The sequence below is a fragment of the Hibiscus syriacus genome, unplaced genomic scaffold, assembly GCF_006381635.1.
Source record: "Hibiscus syriacus cultivar Baekdansim isolate YM2019G1 unplaced genomic scaffold, ASM638163v2 tig00110557_pilon, whole genome shotgun sequence".
Classification (NCBI taxonomy): Eukaryota; Viridiplantae; Streptophyta; class Magnoliopsida; order Malvales; family Malvaceae; genus Hibiscus; species Hibiscus syriacus.
In genome coordinates, this window is record NW_024062780.1 from 804,092 (window position 1) to 821,851 (window position 17,760).

General features: G+C 36.6%; 4 protein-coding genes across 5 annotated transcripts; 2 read left to right on the top strand and 2 right to left on the bottom strand.

Annotated features, from left to right (window-relative positions):
- Window positions 1-1,891: 1,891 nt before the first annotated feature.
- Window positions 1,892-4,088, top strand: LOC120131987. Its single transcript, XM_039148842.1, has one exon. The coding sequence runs from the start codon at window positions 2,156-2,158 to the stop codon at window positions 3,698-3,700; it is 1,545 nt and encodes a 514-aa protein (XP_039004773.1). The 5' UTR covers window positions 1,892-2,155; the 3' UTR covers window positions 3,701-4,088.
- Window positions 4,089-6,461: 2,373 nt separating this feature from the next.
- Window positions 6,462-10,076, bottom strand: LOC120131988 (serine/threonine-protein kinase STY13-like). Of its 2 annotated transcripts, XR_005516969.1 has the most exons (5): window positions 9,908-10,076; window positions 8,137-9,147; window positions 7,777-7,822; window positions 7,623-7,701; window positions 6,933-7,070 (listed from the first exon to the last, which is right to left on the bottom strand). XR_005516969.1 is itself a non-coding variant. In XM_039148843.1 (3 exons), the coding sequence occupies exons 2-3, from the start codon at window positions 9,054-9,056 to the stop codon at window positions 6,731-6,733; spliced, it is 1,260 nt and encodes a 419-aa protein (XP_039004774.1). In that variant the 5' UTR covers window positions 9,057-9,147; window positions 9,908-10,076; the 3' UTR covers window positions 6,462-6,730. The 2 variants fall into 2 exon arrangements, 1 of the variants encoding a protein (XP_039004774.1); XM_039148843.1 differs by lacking the exons at window positions 7,623-7,701; window positions 7,777-7,822 and having other exon boundaries at window positions 6,462-7,070.
- Window positions 10,077-10,875: 799 nt separating this feature from the next.
- LOC120131989 (proteasome subunit beta type-6-like) lies at window positions 10,876-14,436 on the top strand. The gene is made up of 8 exons (XM_039148844.1): window positions 10,876-11,143; window positions 11,231-11,307; window positions 11,452-11,507; window positions 11,984-12,056; window positions 13,130-13,241; window positions 13,791-13,864; window positions 14,013-14,087; window positions 14,187-14,436. Exons 1-8 carry the CDS (start codon window positions 11,035-11,037, stop codon window positions 14,316-14,318), a joined length of 708 nt encoding a protein of 235 aa, XP_039004775.1. The 5' UTR covers window positions 10,876-11,034; the 3' UTR covers window positions 14,319-14,436.
- A 1,516-nt stretch (window positions 14,437-15,952) lies between these two features.
- Window positions 15,953-17,743, bottom strand: LOC120131945 (glycosyltransferase family protein 64 C3-like). Its single transcript, XM_039148803.1, has one exon. The coding sequence runs from the start codon at window positions 17,151-17,153 to the stop codon at window positions 16,170-16,172; it is 984 nt and encodes a 327-aa protein (XP_039004734.1). The 5' UTR covers window positions 17,154-17,743; the 3' UTR covers window positions 15,953-16,169.
- Between the last annotated feature and the right edge of the window lie 17 nt (window positions 17,744-17,760).

The window sequence follows — 17,760 nt, forward strand, 5'->3', positions numbered from 1 at the left end:
GTCGTCGTTTAAGGGTGTAGAGGTTAGGGCTGTAAATGAGACGAGACAGATCGCGAACTACTCGAGATTGACTCGATCAAAGCTCGATAAATACTCGGATCGAATGGACTCAACTCGAGTTCGAACTCAACTCGAGTTCTTAACGAGCCGAAACGAGCTACTCGATATTCAACTCGAAAAGCTCGTGAGCAGCTCGAAAATATAATATATTAAGATTTTATTTTTTTAGAAATAAATTATTAATAATATTAATATTTATGTATTGATTTTTAATAAAAAAAATACAATAAGATTTCTTGTATTTAAGGTTCATGTTCGAGTTCGAGTTTGAGGCTTCAATCGAGTTAAGTTTAATAATTTTTTTTCATTTCGAGCCTTTTCGAGCTGATCACGAGCTTCAGTTTAGGATTTTGAGTTCGAGTCGAGCTTGAAAATTTTAAGCTTGCGAGTTTTCGAGTCGAGTCGAGCTTCATTTCAAAGTTTTCGAATCGAGTCGAGCTCAGCAATACTCGAGCTCGACTCGGCTCGTTTACACCCCTAGTAAAGGTATGCATGTTCTTTTGGGGGATAATAGCTTTTTAGGTTCTCTTCGTTTGTAATACTTATGTTTTATCCATCAAATGAAGCTTTCATATTTTCATTTTGAGTTCATTATTTATATATTATGTTATGTTTTTGTCCCTATAGGTTTGTTTTATATTTGTTTGTATATTTGAATTTTTGACTGCTGATTTCGCATAGTATTCACTTTGGTCCTTCATATGTACCAAAATATAGAATGGTGTAATTTATGCTTTAAGCCCTATGTTTAGCTTTGTATTCATTTTAGTCATTATCTTTGATTTAGTGTTTAAAGTTCGGGGTTTATTTCGTGTTTAATCCTTGTTGCTCTATCTCCTTTGGGACTTAATCCTTACTTATTGCATGATGTGGTTTTTGTCCATTTTCATTTTTACCATGTATATATATATATATAGATATATTTATATTTATGTATTTTTATACATTATTATTCATCTATTTATGTACATTTTATGTACGAATTGTTTTATATCTCAAATTACTGTTTTAATATTTTCTTATACATATTAGATGTAAAGGTCACAATATATTACAATATGTATATATTTAGTTAATGTTTTATGACTCTTATATATTTATGTGTGTATATATATATATATATATATTAGAATCAATATTATGAAGGATTGCAAAATGCTCATTTTACTCACTAATATTTTAATGCATCTTACTCGTATGCTTTCAAGAATACTCGTTGTAGAATGGGGGTGTTTATCATTCTCCATGCATAATCGATTTCCGAATCTTTAAGAATGAATTTTTAGTAAACACACATACTAACTTTTGTCTTTTAAATGCTTTTTTAAATTCATTTTAAAAGACATTTTTGGGTATTCGACCTACCTAACCCAAAAATCGATGGCGACTCCAAACCAATTTAATTCGAAATTTTCATAAAAAAATTATTCGTTCATCTTAAAAGGCATTACGAAAACCCTATCCCAAAAATAAAATTTTATAATTATAATACTTTTTAATAATTTAAGGACTTTGTGAATGATTTTAAGTAAATTGATAGGAAAAATATATTTTGAAAAACTTGTCGGTTAAACCATTTACGATGTTTTTCATTTGGAAACTTGCTGTCCACCACAGCCACAGGCAAACATACGGAAATGACAACTAAGCAATCAAATCAAAGGGGCCGAAGGATAAATTACAACAAAATATGTTGCAAAAAGATATTTCTTCAAAGAAAAGGGTCATATCTGGAAATTTTCGAAAGATAAAGGACAGATCCTGTCCGTCAATCTTCAATCCTAAAAATCTAACCGTCCAGAGACTCTTCTCGTTCCCTATAAAAGCAACTATCGGCCTTAACGCGCCGGGCAGTCTGACTTAACCAGATTTAGGGATTCCGACTAGGAACGTAGGGGAAAAAGCTTTAATTCAAAGCAATTGAACCTAAAATTTTCAGTTTTAGATTTGAGAAAACTAAAAGAACCAAAGGAAAATAACGGATCAATAGTAATTCGTTTGATCTGGTGACAAACTTCAATTCTAAAACTGAATAATTAGGGTTTCTTTCTTTCTTTTTTTCTCTCTTTAGATTTCTTTGCTTATTTCATAAAAAATGAACGATCAGTCTCAGATGATGAATCGGCCACCGCAAATGATGATGAACACGGCCCAGGTCCAAGTTCCAGCTCAACACCAGATGATGAATCAGTCTCATCAGTTGATGGCGTCGGCGGCTCACTCTCAGGCGATGAATCAATTTGCGGTGGCGCAGTCGCAGCCCATAAGTTCTGGTCCTCAGATGATGAATCAGCCTCCTACTCCGATGATGCTGAACAGAAGCTATAAGCCTTGGCAATCCCAGGACCCAAACCAGAACCCTAACCCTAGCAAGAAATTCTCTTCTTTCAATCGAAATAACAACTGGAAGGGCAAAAAAGTTTCATTCGGTAAAGATTCTTGGAAGTTTGAGAATAAGCCTTTATCCATGGGTTCTGGTTCTGCTATTTCTTCTGTGCCTGCTTCTTCCGGTAGTAATACTCAAGGATACAAACCTCCAACTCTTAACGAGCTACAAAATCAGAACCGGTTAAAAGCCAGAAAATTCAACGGCAACAAGAAGAAATTCAATTACGGAAACAACCGTTTTGCTCCTTATGCTCCGCGAAATACAAGTTCGTTTATAATCCGAGCAAAAAAGTCTGGTGGAATAACGTCTTTGGTGTCGCCATGTCCTGTGACACCCGCGGTTCTTCCTACGCCAATGTTTTCACCATCCAGGGAGATTTTGGGTGATATGGCCAAGGAAGAATGGGGTGTGGATGGTTATGGGTCAATGAAAGGGTTGATTCGGCTTCGATCACCGGAAATCAGTCATGATGATGAGGAAGACGAGGATAGGGGAAATGGTGGGGATTCAAGTGAGAGTGATGTGGAAGAACACGTGGAAGTGGAGAGGAGATTGGACCACGATTTAAGTAGGTTTGAGATGATATATCCAAGTTATGGAGGTGATTATAACAATTCTTTGGAGAATAGAGTGGATGATCAAGATACTCATATAGCTCAGTTGGAAGAAGAAAATTTGACATTAAAAAAAAGGTTGTTTTTTATTGATAGGGAATTGGGGGATTTGAGGAGGAGGTTGCAGTTTTTAGAGAGGCAGGATCGGATAGTGGAAGATGTTAATGAGGAGGTTGTGGAGAATGGGTCTGCTAAGGAGAGTGAGGATGGTGGCTCTGATCTTAGGGTGGTTACCAGTGCTGTTGCTGCTCATAGTAATGTGGAAATGCTGAGATTTGCTGCTGAAAATACTAGAAATGTTGATGTTAAGGGAGAGAGCAATAGCGGTGGAATACCACGGAATGAAATTGTAATGGATGTTTTTATGGATGGGATTACAAGAGAAAATGAGCTAAACAACGAAGGGAAGGGGAACAGTGAATTAAATCCCCAAGATGTGAAGGAGGGAAGAATTCGAGACAAGGAAAATGATGCCAAGGGTGATGACACCAGAGGGAATGAGATTGTTGAGGAAGACATGGACGAGTATATGGAGGAGAAGACTGTTGAAGAAGACAAAGACAAGTTGAGGTGCGAAGAAATTAGCAATGAGGCTGCCGAAAACACTGACACAAAGAAAGAGGAAGTGCGTTTATGAAGAACATTGGCGAAGGTGACTGACTGACTGGTTTAAACTTGCCCGGGGTAATGTATGAATTGGGGATCTTTGGATTCTGGTTATTGGAGCGTGTAACTTCTCTGGATATATGCGGCCTAAGTAGATTTAGTGTAGTATAGTTCTTAGCTGTGTTTTTACATTTTCTTAGTTTTACAGGGTCAAGAGAGGTGCATGGACTTTGCTCTCCTTTCACTGCCCTCATACGCTCTTCGAAGTGGGAATCTTTTCTGGCTTTCTTTTAATTGTTTCCCCCCTCTTTTTATCGTCCTTTTGGTTTGGAAAGGGATAAAAGGGGTGTGTGGGAAAGGGGAGCTGTATTTGTTTAGCTGGAAAAGGTTTATCCATTAAAGTTCTTTTGTTACATACATTGATTTCAACTTCTTCACTGTTTGAAAGAACCTACTAGTATGTAAGGTAAATTTGTGCTTGATGTATTGTGATTGTTTTGCATAATGTCCTGAACTGAAACTTCTTAAACATATTTTTCTCTCATAAATGTATTCTGGTTTGATATTATTGGTCACTCTCTTCCTGTTTCTAAATTAACAAACTTACTGGTCAAATTAATTACCTTCTGATGGGATTCATATGATACTTTCTATTTATATTTCTAAATTGACCTCGTCTTCTATTGCTGATAATTGAAAAAGAAAATTCTTATTATATGATCATTCCCCTTGTTAGCATTTCAGAAGTGAACTCTTCATCCCACGAACAAGTTTTAATCAGTTGTCTATGATTGTTTGCATATATATTTTAGAAAGAGTATGTTCTACTTTGATAATTTGATACTGCTGAATAATATAAGTGAGGTTTGTGGCTGTGAGATGGTTTGCTTCTCTGCTAATAGGTAACTATTCTTATAGAGTCATGCTTTTTGTGCATCATTTTACACATTCTCTTGTGGACAGTTCATAGTGTATTACTAAACTTCTATGTTTAATTGTGTTATGTTACTCGGGTGCGAGTTTTCGATAGTGTATGTTCAGTTTTTTTTCTCTGCTCTTCCATTTATCTGGAGTGCCGGTATCATACCTAGTATGTGACTGGCTATTAGTTCGACACGTGTGGCTACGAGCTTATTCGTTTAAGGACTCATTTATCATGGGGCTGATATACTAGCTAAGTCATAACTAACTAATTAATAGTTTGTCTGTATATTTTGCACATATGCACTGGAGGAACCAAAAGGGTTAAAAAATCTAGCACAGCTTCTTGTGCAGAATCCTCTTTACCATTGAGCTGAAACCTGTGGACCTTGAGTTTATTTACATTATTATTTCTGTCTTACCTGAATAATGAAATCTCCTTGTACTATTCCATGACTGTCTTAAAACTAGAGTAACAGTGTTTTTAGGGAGTTTGTCCATCAAGAATCATGTTATCAGATTGTCTGGTCATTTCATGAATTTCAAGAGGCATGAGCATTTGAGATTACTGTGGTTTGAAATTGGGGCACAATGTGTATGAATGAAGTATATTTTCCTTCCTTTCCACTCAACTTGTTGGCACTGGCAATGCCAATATAACCTTTTTCTTTTCAATTTGGCATTGGATTCCACTTTTACATATCAGATGCAAATCGTTTCACTTTGTTTATTTATTAATTAGACAAGACAAAATGGGGATATTTTATACGGAAGATTGAAATTATTTCATTCAAAAGAGAGTGGGAAAGGGTTTATGTATGTTTATTCCTAGCACCTTTGGCAAATAGGACCACCTTAGAATTTAACTTTTTCTTATTTACATATTCAACTAATATAATCCAAGAAATTCCTCTATCACGTCCAACAAATCACTGTAATTGTCGTGTCGAGATTTGGTCATTCACCGATGCTTTGAGGGACAGTAGCAGAAAATTTGTTGCAGTTAAGCTCAACCATGTTAGCTCAGTTAAAAGAAGCAAAATCTTCTGGGATTGAACAACTCAGTGGCGGATCCAGAAATATTTTTTCATACGTATGCTAACAACATAAATTTTTTAAATGGAACATATACAAATAAAATTTCAAGATGGACACCATCCGTAAAATAAATAACTAATCGAAAACAACTCATATTTCAGGGTGGAAACCATCAGTAAAATAAATAACTAATCGAAGAAAATTCGAATTTTAATGTGGATACGTGCCCACCCCGACCAAGCCGTGGCTCTTTCACTGGAGCAACTGAGTTGGTTCAAAGCTTTCAAGTTTGTAATTCACCAGGATTTCACCAGTAAAGTTGATTTTAAACAAATACAAACCTTCTATCTTGGTTTTAAAGTGGACTCGGAATAGAACAATTGGAGATGTCCAAGTAGCTGAGATTGGATAAGAGTGCAAATTCCACTAGTATTGTGCCAGAGAGAGCATTACAGTATCAATTAACAAACCATCATGTCAACAATTCAATTAATCAATCAACGTGACTGGTTAAAATAATTAAAACTTATAATCTTGGTGATGAAATTGAGAGAAAAATTAGTTGAGTGACCAAAATAAAAATAGTTGCATGCAATTATTGAAGGTTTGTCCCCTTCGATTATTGAATATCCACTGTGATTTCCAATACACACACACACACATGTATACACAAATTGAAAGGCAAACGCAAACTTGCATGCAATTCAAAGCCAAAATGAGAAAGTAACAGAGAAAGAAAATCAGTAGAGAAAAAGCAGAAGAGGAGGCTCATCCAAATTGAGAATCTGCACTGAAACAAATGTAAAGTCACACAAATATAGTATAGGTACATAAGGAAAGGAAACCATATCCATGATCCCCCTTACTACTAAAACTGCAACACCAATTGTTCAAGTACAAATTCACACCAAATTCCAGAAATCAGCATTCTGAGCCCAACAACTTACCTTCTACCTGGAAAATAGTGTAAAAAAGGGGGGATAATGTAAAATACTGATACATACATGAATTTAAATATAGTTTCTTACTGCTGCTTCCCTTGCATTTCCATTTATATCCTCATTTCCTTTTATTGTCTTTACTTCGCTCTTTCTATCATTGATCAGTCAATTGTCATGGGTTGAGTCATGCAACACCTGAAGCGGGCCTTACGAACAGTTGTAAGTATATCCGTTTCAGCAATCTCAAGCATCTTCACGATATCAGTGAAGGGTGGACGGACTTCTGGGTTAGTATCCCAGCAACGCATCATGATCTCACGCAGCATCGGGAGGCAATCATTCGGAATAACTGGCCTTACACCCTTATTCACCACAGCAAATGCCGCCTGCACTGCAGTCATGTTCTGGAAAGGAAGCAAGCCTGTGATAAGCTCCCACAGGACTATTCCAAAACTATACACGTCTACTTTTTGCGTGTAGGGTCTGTGCTGTATCATCTCTCTGCAAGAACAAAAGAAAACTACTAGTATGATTAATGAACAAAAATGTATAAAATTACTTAACAGATGCAATTCAGATACCAACTCAGCTGGTCAGCTAATGAATGCAGTTTCATGTAAAGGATAATTCTGTCAAAACTAATGATAAATAAACGTCAAAACCACTGCATCAACAAACACCATCACATAGTTATTATTGCCTTGGACAAATCTAAATAACATAGTACGTGAGAGGGTAACAAGATCAAGTGATGGATGGAAGGATACTAGAACTAGATTCTTAGGAGAGCTTTCAATACTTTCAAATTGCACCATCTAAAGAAAGACCTGTTTTCACAGCCATCTTAGCCGGAACAAAACAAACACCCAAAAATATGGACAAAATATATGATTAACTGCAAATAGTGGCAGTGGATGAAGACAAGCTCGTCACAATCTCTCTCTCTCTCTCTCTCGCTCAAAAATCTGATCTGTTTAAAATTTCACAAGAAGACTCATGCTTCAAAATCAATTTAGGACATATATAAATGTATGAATGCGTGCGTTAAAGTACTTTATCAATCAAGTATCCACTAAATAGTTGTTGCAGCTTCTTTATTTTACTTGAGAAGCCTAATTCACTTTAAGCTGCAACACACCAGATGCCAGATATTCAAACCTAGGATAGAGAGAGACCTCAAAAATACAATCTTCTAAGATGATAAATGTACATCCCCAGAAATCTACTCAAAATTTCTTCAAGATAATCAACAACTAAATCACTTTTCAAGAATTTGAAATTGTTTAAACATTACAATGTTCTAACCAAAAAATAAAGAAAACTCAAAATATCTAAATAAAATCCGCAAATCATTTAAGTTTATTAAATAAAGGGGTAGGAGACCGACACAGAAATAATGCACAGCCTTATGGGTTTTTCTTTTAAAAAATAAAATCCAATTTCAAGCAAATTAGCAAGAATCATCTAACAAAGATGGGAACTTCCATCAATATTCTTTTAACAAAAATATATAAATGGTATATTGTAAAAGAGGTAGACTTCAACATATACAGTTCAAAAAACTTACGGAGCCATCCAACGGTATGTCCCTGTCTCTGGTGTCATGCCCTCAGTCTGCACCTCAATACGTGCTACTCCAAAATCTGCAATCTTTATCGATTTATCAGCAGCTATTAGAAGATTATCCGACTTCAAATCCCTGTGAATAAACCCAAGCCCATGCACATAGGCCATCCCTCTTGCAACATCCAAAGCTTGCTTAACTGCCAATTTCAATGGCACAGCACGATTCTGCCTCCTTGTCAGAAACTGTCGAACTGAGCCACCCTTTGCATACTCTGTCACAATGCACCAAACCATAGGTTTGCGACAAGCCCCAATAAATCGAACAATATTTGGATGCTTCAGTGTTGCAAGCATCGTAACTTCCTGCTGAAATTGTTGTTCCATAACTTGTGCCTTCTCTGGGCTATTCTCTGGCCTTTCTAATATCTTAATCGCAACATCCTCACCATTATATGTACCTCTGTATAACTTCCCAAAGGCTCCTTGAGCAAAAGCTGAACCCATGTTAAGTTTCCTTAAATCTATAGTCCACTCATCATAATTTAGCAATCCCTCAGTTGGATACCTATTATCCATCAATGCCTGTGCTAATGCATCATCATTAAGTGCATGGCCAACTTTACCAGGACGAATCACGCTCTGTCCCACAGACACGGAGTAATTGTGGCGGTTAGTAGGCTTCAAACCAGGGTGGCTTAAAATGTGGGTTAGAGAATCATTAGAACCGACGCTACTGTTTTCAACTGACATGGACACAGACCCACCAGCATTACTTGTTTGTAAACTGTCAATAGACATGTTAGAGCCCTCTCCAAGCTTTTGGTAAAACCCTTGAGTAAAATCATAGTAATTGTTATCATTGTTGTTGGTTCCTCCCATAAGTCCTGTAAACTTAGGACCCTCAACCATTTTCCCAATCATGAATGAAACCCCAAATGATAAAAACTAGAATAAGCAGATGTCCTTAGCCCAAACTCTTGATACTCATTTGATGGCAAAATCTCTACACGACCTGCCCGAAAACCAAAAAAAAAATGAAAGCCTGTAAGTTTCCGTCTGGCATAACTAGAGTCAAGTTTTATGGACTAGCACTGATCAAGTTTTATGACATAACTAGAGTCAATAGATAGAGAGAATCAAAAGTGTTCGACAAAAGTACCCACTAGCAAGCAAAAGGAGGTAAATGTGGAGATTTAAGAGGATAAGGCTCGTTAGACCGCCAGTACTTACATTTTTTTCCCTTGGGGTTTGTTTCTAATTTAAATGATTTGAGAAAGGAGATACTTCAGAAATGATCCGTTCATGGGTTTAGCTTTAAAAGAATCGAATGAATAAATAAGGCAAACCGTATTTAGTTAGGAATAATAGAGCCCTTCAAGCCGCTATCACACCCTAGAAATGCAATTAGTGAGGATCCCAGGTTGCTTAAGCTGAATCGAAGCTCATAGGCCAAGATAACCGTTCAAGAAACAGTCAACCCTTCAAAGTATCAGCGATATAATGAATTTTAGACCAACCAGATACAAATAGAAAATCAAAATTCTTACCTTTAAATTTTAAATTCAAGTTCTACGTCCTTCCCGGTCCAAAATTTTTCATTTTCTAATTATAAAACCTAAATTATCAAAAAGAATAACATATTCCAGCATAAATCAGATTATGAAAAGACGCTGAAATAAAAAGAAGCTCGGAAAATTACAGAAAAGCAGCCAAAACTTCAGCAGGACAAGTGATTAAGAGAGTGGATTTAACGGGATATATAAAATACATACCTGAAATTTATTATTAACAAAAGGAGTAGATGGAATTTGATAACGACTGATCGAGATGGTTAATTTAATAAATTCATCAAAATCCTCCAACAAGAAGAAGTGCAAGACGAAGAAGACGATCAAAGTACTTGAGCAAAGAAAAAAGAAAAAGGAAAACAAAGAACAGAATACAAAGAAAAGATAAAAAATCCCAACAAAGACTGGAAGAAGAAGATGAAGGGAAGAGCAGTCTTTGCTTCTCATTTACTTTCAAAGCCTCGTTTTTATTGTGACCAGACAGACCCAACACCAGTCGTCACTCGTCAGTATTCTCCCCTACTTTTCCACTCGCCTAAAATACACGTGTTCGTAAAATCCTCTAATAATTTATCTTTTCGAGGACTCTGTCCTCTCATAACGCGCGTGACCTTCCTTCGCTTTTCTTTTCTTTTCCATCCCGACGCATTTTTTCTCGCGATTTTTCCTTTTAATCTCGAGGCAATTTTTGAGGCGTGAAAAATTAAAACATAAGTTTAAAATTTCCATTAAAAAAAAAGAAGGAAGAGTTTCCTAAGATCAATAAGCAGTTTTTGAACCTTCAAATTGAGGTTGCTAAATTCGTGTATGATTTTGTCCAAATGGAAAAATGAGAAAATTCTGCTGTGAGACGGTTAAAATACGAAAAAATGTGAGCTAATAACGGATAAATAGAATCGAAGATAAACTAATTTTTTCTACATAATGATAAGTAAAATATTATAACAATATTAAATGAATATTTTATTTTAAAATTCAATGATCAAATAGAAAATGAATTATTATTTTTAATTAGATTACGTCTCAATAATACATTTGTTCTCAATCTATAACTAAATGATCAAATTATAATAATTAAGAGTTTAGTGCCTAAAATTCAAAAGAAACTAAAAAAAGTGACCTCAACTGTAGTTTAACCTAATAAATGGGAAACTTGAGAAACAAGTCCGTCCGGTCCGGCAAGGTCAGGTGAGTTTTATATATATTCCGTCCGTCGCTTGTGGTATTGTTGACGAAAGGTCTTAATAACTATTTGAAGCAGAACCAGAGCAGAGTTTGGATTAAAATTTAGGGTTTTGGGGAAGACACGGGCAAAGGAAAATAAGAACCAAATGGATCTGAATATGGACTTGAACTCCCCTCACTCCATGGGCACGACCATCATCGGAGTCACCTACGAAGGCGGTGTCGTCCTCGGCGCCGACTCTCGCACCAGCACCGGTATTTTATTTCTCTCCGTCTTTTACTTTTATTACTAGATATTTGAATTTATAAATATTGGACTTATTTTTTGATTTGGTTGATTAGGGATGTATGTTGCTAATCGGGCATCTGACAAAATTACACAGCTTACTGATAACGTCTACGTTTGCCGCTCTGGATCTGTAATTCTTGCTTTTCTTTCAGCTCATCGTTCCTCCCTATATATACTCTTTTATTTAGGACTTTTGGCCTCCACAAAGTGGGAAAAAGAAAGAATGTTATATATATTTTTAGATATGATGATTAAAACGATTTTCATGTTGCAGGCTGCTGATTCCCAGATTGTTTCCGACTATGTCCGCTACTTCCTTCACCAACATACGTCAGTTCTTTCTTATAATATTTGCTTTTACTTTTTCTAACATCTTTAAAATTTTAATTAATTTTGCTATTTTGCCTTCCTATTGAAGTTTGTTCGATTTGAGTCTTTTGGAACATCATTTATCGTTTTAATTCTTAGCTTGAAAGCTAAATTTTTCAAGAGGCTACTAAAGTTTGTGTTCATCTATAAATGTGCTCATATATTCTACTACTCCGCCTAATTTCAGTTCATAAACCTAGTTCTCACCTCATGATCCCTACACAATGACCTCGCAGTTGCTTCCAGTTTGTATACTCCATACCAATTAGCTTTGCACTCTCGTTCTACGAAATGATTTAGCTTATTCGTGTTACCTTACCTCTAAGTCATCTCTGATTTTTCTTTTTTCACATTTCTTATTACTAACCTTCATGAAATTGTTGTTCAAGCTTCTACTCTGAGTAATTTTTTGATAGAATTTTTCCCTGCATGAACAGGATTCAGCTTGGGCAACCTGCAACTGTAAAAGTCGCTGCAAACCTTATCAGGCTACTATCTTACAATAACAAGGTTTGAGCTTACTATTTAGAAAATTTACTCCTTTTTTGTTCGTGAACCCTTTTCCATCCTATTATTCTCACATTTTAAGGCTTGCTGTGTGCATGGTAAATTTAGTGCATTTGTAAATCCCCTGCCTATTATATAGGTTTTATGTACTACTTGATACCAATGTAGTCAAGGGGCAGGCACTCTACGCACTAGGAGTCCTATGTTGCTAGAGGTGCATACCACAGAACAAGCTCTCAAATGAGTAATGTAAGGAGCACATCTATAAATAAAAATAAAATATGTATAAGAAAAAGAGAAAACAGCTACACGGCCCTAAGAGAAGAAGAAAGTAGAAAAGGGTAGTAGAGAAAAGAAAAGAGTAGAAAGCTTAGTAATACTTGTTAATGTAAAACTGCCAACATTGAATTTTGTCTCTAAAACTCTGTTGAGGATGGGAAGTGGTCTATATTCTCTCAAAACATTTACATTTGAGTTTGCAGTTCCTTTGTTGATTTTTTTAACCTAATAAAATTTGTTGCATGGCTCTGTTTTTTAAGGAAAATATTTGGATAGACTATAATATCATTTTTATTTATTTTTTTATGAATATTACATTTTTTAAATAAAAAAAAAATTGTAAGTCAAAGCATAAATCCAAGAGCCACTTTTACTCAGGCCTGCCTTTTTTCATCTTAAATCCCTAGCAAAAAGCACTCTTGGGTACAAATAGCACATTTGTGCACAAAATGCCTTCATCTCGTCAACTGGAAAGTCTAGGGGTATTGACTCTATCTAGTGATGTGCCTTCAGACGTGCCTTGAAAACACTGAATTGTACTTGAATCCTCCATCCATTCAGTTTGTGAGGAATTCATCATCATTTTCTTCCTTCATGGAAATTTTTTCTGGCTGCAGGCCATTTATTTTGGAAATTGGAATACACTTCGACCAGCACTTAAGCTCATTGAAATTATGCCTTGGTTTTGCTGCAATTATCTGCATAATTTATATTTTTAGGAGCAAATGATGTTATTTTATCTTTTTTCTGATAATTGATATCTCTGTGGTTGACTCCCTTTATTATATTTTGAGTAGAACATGCTTCAGACTGGTCTTATCGTTGGTGGATGGGATAAGTATGAAGGTGGTAAAATATATGGAATTCCTCTTGGTGGAACACTGGTTGAGCAGCCTTTTACTATTGGAGGTATGGTACTCTGTTCATATTTTAACTTTAAGCAACCTTTCCTTCCAATTTAGGGAGCGAAGCTTGATGCACGTCTATCTGTTCTGGTTTTATGTTCCCTTTCATTAATTTACATGTATGCAATTATGCATAGTTGGCATTTTGTCTCTTTTTTTTCCGGCTAGAGTTTTACCTACCCACTAATCTGCATATTGCTAAGACTGTTGATTGCCATCATTCTTTCCTTAGTTCAGCCTGGGAAATTGGAGCTAAAAGAGGTTCAATGCAGTCATTGTAGCCTTGAGAATTTTTGGTCGATAAAATATGTGATCAGGAGTCAGTTGTTAAATATGTGATGTCTTCTCCATAATTAGTTTACTAATGATTAATGAAATGGGATCCCCCCCCAATAACAGAATTATTGGTTTCTCAAAGTCGTACAGTACCTACTTCCAAAAATAAACCTAAGATATTGAGAGTTCGGTTAAGATAATTATTGGTGCCATTTGCAAGTGCTGGATTACTTGTGCATAAAAATAGTTATGATCTGGATTGACATGCATTGCGCAGGATCTGGCTCCAGTTACCTTTATGGGTTTTTTGATCAGGCATGGAAGGAAGGAATGACAAAGGATGAAGCTGAGGTACGTTTTGTTTTAGTCAAGCTTTGGCAAATCTTTTCTTTTAGTTCTTTATAACAACTTCATGGATACAAAATTATTTTGTAAAGTTACTTATTGGGTGATTGACCATTAACTTTATTAAGAATTGTTTTATGGAAATTCATTGTAGCAATTAGTCGTTAAGGCAGTTTCCCTGGCCATTGCTCGTGACGGTGCTAGTGGGGGAGTTGTTCGCACTGTGGTGGTAAGATATTTTGCACTTCTAAATGAATGATTCTTGCGTGCGTAATGTGAATCCCGTGTACGGATCTGACATTTCCTTGTATTTTGTGTTGTGTTGAAGATCAATTCTGAAGGAGTGACGAGGAACTTCTACCCAGGTGACAAACTGCAGCTGTGGCATGATGAGTTGGAGCCACAGAATTCGTTGCTGGATATTCTGAATTCTCCCAGCCCCGAACCCATGAATATTTGAGCAAGGCCAAGGGGGCTCATCTTTTAGGTACTTTTCAGCTTCAGCATTACATTTGTACTCATTTCAGACGTTTTGAACGATGTGCATGTAGCTTGAATGGGATTCAGTTTCGCTTTAAGTGGCACTAAAACCATATTTGTTAATGGTTTACGCTTGGATGTTATGAATTCCTCTGCTATTCTCAATTTAGATGCTGAACTGAACTAATAGGATATACTAAAATAGAATGGTTGTGGATTGTCATGTTAATGGCTAGCTTTATTAAAGTAGACAAGTAAAGATACTGGGAAAAGAAAAAAAAAAGACTCCGAGTTGGACTTTTCTTTTATTCGTGATCTTTGAGTAAAATGGGCCGCTTAGAATAGATCTAATATATCTGAGATGGTAGTCCTTATGATGGTTAAATTCTATGGTTGGATTTTGTAAATATATCTGAATGGCCTGTATATTATTTTAAAATTTAAAATTTATTTTTCATATTTTATTTTTATTAAACTGAGTTATTGTATACTTTTTTATTTGAAAATCTTAATTTTACACTTATTTTTATTGTTAAAATTGACCTGATAATTATAAAATGGTAAAATAATCTTTAATTTATACACATACAATTTTTTTTATTGATTTGATCCTTGGTATTAAAAATAAATATATTATTTATTAAATAATTTGATATTATAGTTTTTCATATTTATAATTTTTTAAAGGTTAAATTTAATAAAAATGTAAATAGAGATTAAAAATATTTTTTTTTATAATTGTTAGATTTGCACTTAACAGTAAAATCAAATGAAAATTAAAAAAATTGAGACTTTTAGATCAAAACAATACGGACTCAATTTTTTTTAAAAAATAATCGAGATTTTTAAATCAAAATAATATAGATTTAATTTCACAAAAATTAAACAAAGGATATCATCGAGTTTTCATTGTACATTATGATTCCGTATATTGTAGTCCCTTTTCAGTACATGTTTACTCATTATTAACAAAAAAAAAGATAAATTAATATTAGGTGTAGTGATAAAATACATTATATTTTAAAGATTTAAATTTTAAATGTGATATTATTAAAAGAGGGAGTTAAGAGCCTCAAACATAGTAAAATAAACATTTAAAAGAATAATAAAAACAAGTCAAGTTTTACATTTAAATAATATTAGATAAAAATAATATAGTTTTAACTCACACTGTTCGACCTGGAATGTCAATTCACATGCATCATATATTTTATACCTATTGTGTTGGGTGGATTTAGCTGGGACGTAAAAATAATATTTTAAGATTCATTACGCATTCACAAGTACAACCTTTTATTGTTCTTGAAATCTATCGTTGAAGTTGAAGATGAGATTGAGGGCTAAGTAAATTCTGTTTGAAGTGTTTGGCTGCTGAGAATGGGTTTGGGTTTCAGTGTACTGGTGTAGATCTTTACTTACAGGGAGTTGGTGTTGCTGGCAATTTGACAATCGGCAGGTCGAGGTTGAGGAGGAGTGTGGAACGCAGATACTAAATAAATAAACAACAAGATTCTATATATTATAATCCACCGGGAGGAAAATGAGCCAAGCAGCAGCGGCACCGCACCACGTATTCGAATGGGATTTCAGTACTTCCAATGCATATTCCATATGTACGTAATATCAGGCACTGAATTCATTGTTTGTGACCTCATGTATTATACAGGAACGGAAACAATTGCACAAGAAAAACTTTACCAAGATGACCATGGGATTTACGAAAGAAGTAGAGCTACCTGAATCAAAGCGTTACCAGTTTGTTTTGGTATTCCCCTAGACTGAATAAAATTGCAGACAGTAAGTGGATCGTCATGGTGGTGTTCGTTTGGATTCAATGGTCACAAGGCACCAACTTGGAGCCTTTGTTACAAAGGCCTTGCTCTCCAACCGAGGAAACCAGCTTACCATAACTGTATCTTAGGGGCATCCTTCCCCAAATCCTATGGAACTCCATTATGCATTCCCCTCTCCTCTTCCGGTGCTCCGCCCTCCTGCTGCTCAGCCCCACGTCTCTTACGCCGTAGCCGGCTCCGTCTTCATTTCTTGGGTCTCCCCAGTCCCGGGCCCTTTCCGCCGCCACCATGAGAGGCCCCGCATTCGTCTCCTCGGCCACCACAAAGTTCATCAGAATATCCTCGCAATTGCGCATCTCGTCGACTACCCTCCTCATCTCGCGCATCGGGGCCCCTCTTCCGCAGCTGTACTTGAACAAATACTCCCTCTTCATCATCATGAACTTGGTGAGCACTATGGAATATTTGTTGGGATGCACCGTGTAGATCCACTCCTTCCTCGACAGATCTATATCGTGCGATCTCACGAATACCCCGATCAGACGATCCGGATTGCCCCTCCACATCTTGAACGCGAATTCCACCGTCTTGGGATCCACTTCCACGTCATCATCGCACACCAGGACGGCACGTGTCTTGATCGACGACCTTGGCAGGAACCGGGCGTTGAGGCTGCTGGATGGTTGGGGGACGAGGGAGATGGCGGCGCCCCAGGAAGCGAGCGAGAGGTTGCGGGCGAATTGGGATAGAGTAAGGGGCGGGGTGGAGGGGTTACCCCAGAGGACCTGGACGGAGGATACCAGTGGGGATGCGGAGAAAGAGGCGGCGATGGAGAGGAGGAGAGGGAGGCGGGACTCTGAATAGCCGTTGATGAGAACGGTTAGTTGATCGGATCTGAGAGTGCGAGAGTGGGGCTGGTTGCTGGGATCACATGCTGTGCCTGAAGAGAGAGTAGGGATGCGAAGACATAACGCAGTTGAGAGGGAGAGGAAGAAGATGATTGCAACTACATATGCTTCCATCTCAACTACAAAGAGAAGAGACAGAGAAGAAACTATTCGAACACTGAAACTGTAAAAAAAAAAAATCTTGGAGGGATCCAATTTGCTTTGGACCTTTGGAACTTTTAGTATAATTGTTGAGAGTGACTCCAAGACTGCTATTCGGAAATTAAAGGAGGCTTGGAATGATCGCTCCGAGCGGGGACCGCTCTTTCGTAATGTCAATTATGGTCTCAACTCAAGATCACTGGCTTCATGCTCTTTTGTCTTCACCGGGAGAAAAGGAAACACGGCTGGACATGCAATGGCTTCTAAAGGGTTACGGAGTAGAAGATGCTCCTGAGGATGTTCACCGGCGAGTAGATGAAGATCGCCGTTTCATCGACCCTCCATGGTTCTTCTCCATCAGCTCTCATTTTAAGGATCTTACCAGTCTTGCCTCGATGCTTCCTCTGCTCTTGTCTTTCACCCTTGTTTGTTCATCTCCATGTTCTCGTTTCTTCAAGGCTGAATGTTAATGTCTTTGGCTTGTTTTTCAGATTACTGAAAAATCTCCTCTTGTTTTCCTTTGCTCGTGACTGCTTTCTTTGGTTCTAGTTTTTTCTTCTCGTTTACATCTTGAGTGGGT

Bases quoted from the DNA above. Each gene is read 5' to 3' on its own strand.
- LOC120131987 (XM_039148842.1), top strand. From the start codon at position 2,156: ATGAACGATCAGTCTCAGATGATGAATCGGCCACCGCAAATGATGATG.
- LOC120131988 (XM_039148843.1), bottom strand. From the start codon at position 9,056: ATGATTGGGAAAATGGTTGAGGGTCCTAAGTTTACAGGACTTATGGGA. The intron at 7,071-8,136 runs GTAAGTTTTTTG...TTGTTCTTGCAG, and splicing joins ACATACCGTTGGATGGCTCC to AGAGATGATACAGCACAGAC.
- LOC120131989 (XM_039148844.1), top strand. From the start codon at position 11,035: ATGGATCTGAATATGGACTTGAACTCCCCTCACTCCATGGGCACGACC. The intron at 11,508-11,983 runs GTCAGTTCTTTC...CTGCATGAACAG, and splicing joins TACTTCCTTCACCAACATAC to GATTCAGCTTGGGCAACCTG. The intron at 13,242-13,790 runs GTATGGTACTCT...TGCATTGCGCAG, and splicing joins GCAGCCTTTTACTATTGGAG to GATCTGGCTCCAGTTACCTT.
- LOC120131945 (XM_039148803.1), bottom strand. From the start codon at position 17,153: ATGGAAGCATATGTAGTTGCAATCATCTTCTTCCTCTCCCTCTCAACT.